The following is a 6,000-nucleotide window of genomic DNA, read 5'->3' as shown; positions in this document are numbered from 1 at the left end:
CCCCCCCCGCCCTTTTAAAGTGGGCCTTGTGGTGGTGTTTTTTTTTTTTTTTTTTTTTTTTTTTTTTTACCACGTCTTTCTGTCAGTAACCCTGCTGCTTTGGCAGCTTGCCTCAATTCACATGAATAAGGGCACTTATTCACTCTGCACACATGGCAGGACTCGGCTTCTGAATGCACTCCAACTTCCTGGGCCTCTCTGTAGGACTGAGCACCAAATCACTGCTAAGCTCCTGATAAACATATAGGCTGTTTAAATATGAATAGATGCTCACAGGTCGGACAAGATGAATAAGGGCTGAACATTCATTGGGAATCGTTGGGAACAGAGCATATATAAATGGAAACTTTGGATGTTTACGTACGCTGCAAAAATAATAATAAAAAAAAAAAAACTAACTTTTTTTCACTTTGGATGTTCTATCAATCATTGGATGTTCGCCCTGGACAGGTCACCAGTCGACTGGCCCTTTTCACGCAGCACACGCTCGGCGCGACTCGACTCATTTCCACTCGCAACCTTCACGTGGTACGGGCCCTTTTCGGCTCCGACTTCTCTGGGGTCCCAAATTCTGACTGAGAACACGACGACAGAACACTGCTGGTCACTGATTGGTGGAGTCACTGGTTGGACCACAAGATGATGAAATTTAATCTAAAAAGTGACAATGTTCAACTCCAACAGGAATGTCACCATTTGATGTGCTGCACCAGAGTTAAGCTAATTCACATCTGATTCCCCTGACTCCACAAAAATGGATAGAAGAGAGAAAACACAACACTACAAGTCGCTTTCTAATCACAACACACACACACACACACACACACACACACACACACAGTCATCTAGTTAATGTTCACATTCCTGAGTAGTTTTTAACAATATCTTAAAAACAAACAAACAAAAATCTGAGAGCTGCAGCGCCTCAAGAAAAACTCTCACAGTAATGCGAGGCTGGCCAATATGACTGAAAACATGTCATGATGGAAGCATTTCTTATCAGCCAATATTGACAATTATTGATTCAGTTTTTGTGTCAAATATCCAAAGTGCTGCCAAATTAGAGACGTGACCTTCCCTCTTTTATCCACAAATCCCACCACAGTGATTTATTAAAATGCCACAATATAGATTCTTTAGATTATTTTCTTAAACTTTACTCAAATACAGAAGTTTATGTACATTTTCTTAGTATTTAATCTTTTGAACAGGTTCCTTATGCCATCTATTTGCCTGCTATGACAGGTGATGTTTTTGTTGTTTTTGTTTTGGTTTTGTGCACATTGAAAGCATTACGTCGTGGACTTAAAAAGATCTTAGAATCTCCTTAAGGTCAGATTTTTAGTTTGTCCTAATGTGTGAAATCTTAAACTGAAACAGGTGTGTTTTCTTTTTTCTTTTTTTTTCTATAGATTTTTGTCCACCACCTTTAAGAGTGCTGAGCTAACTGTCATCATTTTACTCTCCACCTTTTATGTTGCTGACGTTTCTTTTTTGCTTCTAACCAGCCCGTTGTCTGTTTTTGGATGTGTAGTGTGGGTCTTTGTCTTTTACAAGGTCAAACGGCAAACAGAGAAAGAATCTCAGCTTCAGGATGAGCCTGCTTTATGGGTTTAAAGTTCTGGTTTCAGTGCTAAATGCTCCTGTATGCAGGCTGGTGTAACGCCACGCCTCCCATCCCCAACCCGTTGCTGTGCACAGCCACTCAGCGCTTTGAGAGTTTCCCCACAGTCGTCTTACTCTGTTCAGATCAGAACGGCTAACTGACAGTGACGGTCTATTTAAAAAAAAAGAAAAGAAAAAAAGAAAATTACATTAAATACTTGATCTACAGGCTTTAACCTATTTTTATTTTACATATAATAGTTATAACAGTGAATATGTATCATTTTTGCAGCAATAGGAACAGCTGTGGGGTTTGTCTTTTTAATGAAATAAATTACATCTTGTTATAAAGTTTTGCTTTAAACGAACTGTAACCCCTGATATGCGGTTTTGAGTTTAATAAAAAGATTTTGGGTTTAGAAGTCGTTCTCACCGCTGATATTAATTTGCTTGAATTTCTATCAGGTTATTCCTCTTCACTTGTCAACAGCACAACGGAAAACATCAGTGATTCCACTGAACCTGAAAAAGCTCAAAGTTAAATGAACATGAATTATTCTAAGCTGATGCAACACACGTCATGAGTCCTTTAAGGCTTTCCTTCCTGCTGCGGTTCTGGACCGGACCGGCCGGCCGGACGCAGGGTCCGAAAGGGGCCTGTGGCCCTCTCAAAGCCGGCTGAATAAAGAAGGGAGAAAAGGAGGGAAGCTTCCGCCGGCAGCTGTATCCCCACACACATTAAGGGTCCCTGTGAAGGACACACACTCACACATCAGCCTTTCTTCATTAGATCATCCAGAGCTTAGAAATCCCTCAAGAAACACAATCAACGGATTATTGACCTGTAAACAGCTTTCCTAATCCATCTGGTGGTTAGAATTAGGGAACTTTCCCCTCCTGACTGTATGTTTGTGGACCACCTGTTTCCTGCATTCGCTTAATTCTCCTGGATCTCCTTTCCATCCAGGCTCAACTTTTTCCACGATGTCCCAGATTTCCGGGTGCTGGCCTGCGGAGGTGACGGTACAGTGGGCTGGATCCTCGACTGCATCGGTACTGAACATCTAACCTCTGGACTTAAGATGCCAATGTGTTTTGAGAGGAAACGTTCAGCATTAGGCCTCCTCTGAAGGCAATAATCTCATTTTTGCTGCTGGCATTACAGATGAGATTAAAATAGTTTTGCCACTGTGGAATAATAATCCATCAGGGCAGGAAGCTCCGTCAGTGTTTCGACCTTATCTTTGTGTGCTTTTAGCCTACATCGTTTTTACAGTCCTGGTCGATTCATGGAGGGGTGATTAAATTACAAAATAATTACTGTAACTTTAGTTGGTTTTTTTTTTTAAAGGTTTTACTTTCATCACTCGCAACACAGTTTGACTTGTCTTCATCCTGGTTACAGATAAGGCTAATTTTACCAGATACCCTCCAGTGGCCATCCTCCCTCTGGGCACAGGAAATGACCTGGCACGATGTTTACACTGGGGAGGAGGTGAGAACTTCCTCAGACTCTGTCATTACTGTAATGTAGCGATATCTCCATGCTGGAGTTCGTTTTTAAGTCGTATTTGATATACACATCATTTTCATAACAACTGAAGGTAATGTAGTTACTTGATTGTGCTATAAAATGGCACCATGTGCCTGGAAAACGCATTACTGCCTCAAGTGCATTGTTTAATAACTAGAGTCATTTCTGAATGTGGAACGAAATGGGTTCTTTGGTGAGTCCTTTGAGATGATGCATGCAGTAAATTGGTGTTATACTAAATAAACTGAACTGAATTCAGTCGTATCTACCAGGTTAGGTCTGTCACACACATAGTGTACTGTTTTCTCCACTAAAAACTAGCTGCTTATCCTCACATGCTGCTCAGCCTGATCTGCCTTCAACCTTGGAAGCTGCTGAAAGATGATCCATTCAGCTGAGCTCCTCAGTCCCCTGGAACTGTGAAGCTTAATAACAACATTTTCATAAGGCTGAGTAAGAGCTGGGCTCATCTTCCCAGCAGCAACAATAAAGTAGTCACCACCAAGCTTTCATATTTTAACAAGGTCATGGTTCTGTGATTAATCAACACAAGGCAATGAATTTACAGTACAAGTGCTTTGTGTGTGTGAAGTTTTTAATTTAGCCATAACAGCTCCCACTTTCAACTTTTTCATTTCCTGGAATCGTGTTCTGAAGCCTTTCTAGAAACTGCTGTCAGTCTGGGAAATGTTTCCCTCATCAGGAACATCAGAAAAGTAAGAACAAATATGTGCCCCCATACATAGTTCTTCCGTTTTTACTTGTTTCAGATCATCTAGCAAATTCTGCAGCAATAAATCAATTCTACGTTAACCTGGGTTATTTAGGAGAAAATCCTTACCTCAATGGCTTTGAAGAACAGATATTTACAGACACTGAATAGAAAGACTGTCTGAAGTAAACTCAGGCCAGACATTTCTTGTTTTAGCTTAGATAGAATTAACAAAATAATTTTTATTTGCTAAATGCTAGAAAACCTGGTGAGAGAAGTGATTACGCAGTATGGACTGATGCGCACATATTTTGTCCTCTTTTATCAGTACCTCAGTAAGCTGGCACTGTTTTGACTGTTTTGTTTTTATTTATTTATTTATTTTTTACTCTATTATTTTTTTGCTTTTTTTTTTTTTTTTTTTGTCTGTCTTGGTTGTTTAATTATAAATAAATGTATATAAAAAAAGTTTTTGGATTTTTTTTTTTTACTTGAACTCGAATGTTTACAGACATTGGTCAGTACTGTCTTTTTGTTAATTTATGGCTTGGGTCAAACCTTTTAGGTTCTCACAATAGTTTGCTGAACTGACTGACTGATGTACTTGCATTGCCCAAATTTTTATTTTATTATTATACAAGTGTTGCTTTTCTACCGGACTATCATTTAGTTGTGTTTTTCTTTCCCTTTCACCCTGTGTGGCTGTCCTGGCAGGCTATGAAGGCGGCAACCTGATGACAATCTTGAAGAACATTGAACACAGCACCAAGGTGGTACTGGACCGCTGGAACATCAACATCGTTCCTGATGACAAGGAGGAGAAGGGCGACCCCGTCCCTTACAGCATCATCAACAACTACTTCTCTGTGGGAGTGGTAAGGCAGATTTTAGTTCTGCTGCACATTTTCTGTGTCCTGTTTGTGCCGTAATCATCCCATGTGTTCATACTTTAGTATGCTGGATAATAAGTTGATGTTTCTGAAAAGCATAAAAAGCAATGGTGATATTCTTGGCTGTGCAACAACACATAAACTAAGTTTCGAACGCAACTTTCTTTTCCTTTTCCAATTAGAAAAGTGAGATCAAATTCACACCCACTGATAACAAGTCAAGTAACCAATGAGTACAAAAAGATCAAGCCAAATTATCTGACATTTCTTCGGGAGAAAAAAACTTCTAAAGTACTGGAGACCTGGATGTTCAGTGAGCCATAGAAATCCAGGAAGTATTTAGAAACAATTCCTGCTGCTGTGTGCAGGTCAAAATCAACTAGTCTGATATGAACCTGTGGCCTATTAAAAAAGGGTTATGTTAACAAGATATTGCACGCTGGCATAATTGGTAAAAGTAAATAGACCTTCACAGATATTATTATTACTTTAACAAAAGAAATTGATATAAATGGTTGCAGTTGCATTTGGAACTTGAATGTTTCAGTGTTTGCGTTTCTGTTGCAAAACCTGGAATTATGAAAACAAATTTACTTAATGGAAACAGCAATTTCAAAACAACTCACGTTTTTTGATTAAAAAAAAGGTTTTGCGCTAGGATGAGGTGGCTTTTCAGCTGTATGTTTTGAAAATTTCAATTTTCAAATACAACAAATGAAAAACTTTTTTGCATCACATGGTCAACAGCTGGGGGTTACTACTGGCAAAAACGACAAAGATGACAGGAAGTGGTAGGAGGACTTAGCGACTTAGCAGGTGAACAAACCTGCATTCATGTGTGATTTTAACTGAATTTGATTTTTGATGGAAACAGCAATCGCAAAATTAATTTTTTTGCATGAGCAGAATATTGACAAAGTTTTGCTTGTAATGGTATTGCAGCTACTTAGTGCTGCTGGGAGTCATAATCTGGAAGAGTCAACATCGTTTCTACCAAAACCAGCAGCAGCCTGGGGCATGTTGTAAGCCGACTGAGAAAGGAGTCACAAAAAGAATGAAGAACTGTCCAAGAACCAAGGAGCAGTCTAAGAGAGCTTAAGAAAGACACAGCAGATGCTGTTCTTCCTCTGAAATGCAGTCAGCTGCTATGAACGCTAAGCACACTCACTGAACGTCCCTGGATGTTTCTCCAAAGCCCGACTGGACTGGTCAGAATGAGGAAAACTCTTCTAAACTCTGGAAAAGCTTCTGCAGTGATA

General features: G+C 39.6%; 1 protein-coding gene across 5 annotated transcripts in view; it reads left to right on the top strand.

Moving 5' to 3' along the window:
• Positions 1–6,000, top strand: part of dgkg (diacylglycerol kinase, gamma) — a 127,378-nt gene that overhangs the window by 61,862 nt on the left and 59,516 nt on the right. For all 5 annotated transcript variants that reach the window (XM_015032685.1, XM_015032687.1, XM_015032688.1 and 2 more), the window contains 3 exons: positions 2,573–2,658; positions 3,011–3,100; positions 4,566–4,726. In XM_015032685.1, coding sequence (XP_014888171.1) covers positions 2,573–2,658; positions 3,011–3,100; positions 4,566–4,726 — 337 coding nt within the window. The remainder of the gene's footprint in view (positions 1–2,572; positions 2,659–3,010; positions 3,101–4,565; positions 4,727–6,000) is intronic.

Source organism: Poecilia latipinna, unplaced genomic scaffold (genome assembly GCF_001443285.1).
Source record: "Poecilia latipinna isolate Pla-1442-1.1 unplaced genomic scaffold, P_latipinna-1.0 Scaffold248, whole genome shotgun sequence".
NCBI classification, from domain to species: domain Eukaryota; kingdom Metazoa; phylum Chordata; class Actinopteri; order Cyprinodontiformes; family Poeciliidae; genus Poecilia; species Poecilia latipinna.
Note: the sequence above shows the minus strand (reverse complement) of the source record. Positions and strands in the feature narration are given on the sequence as shown.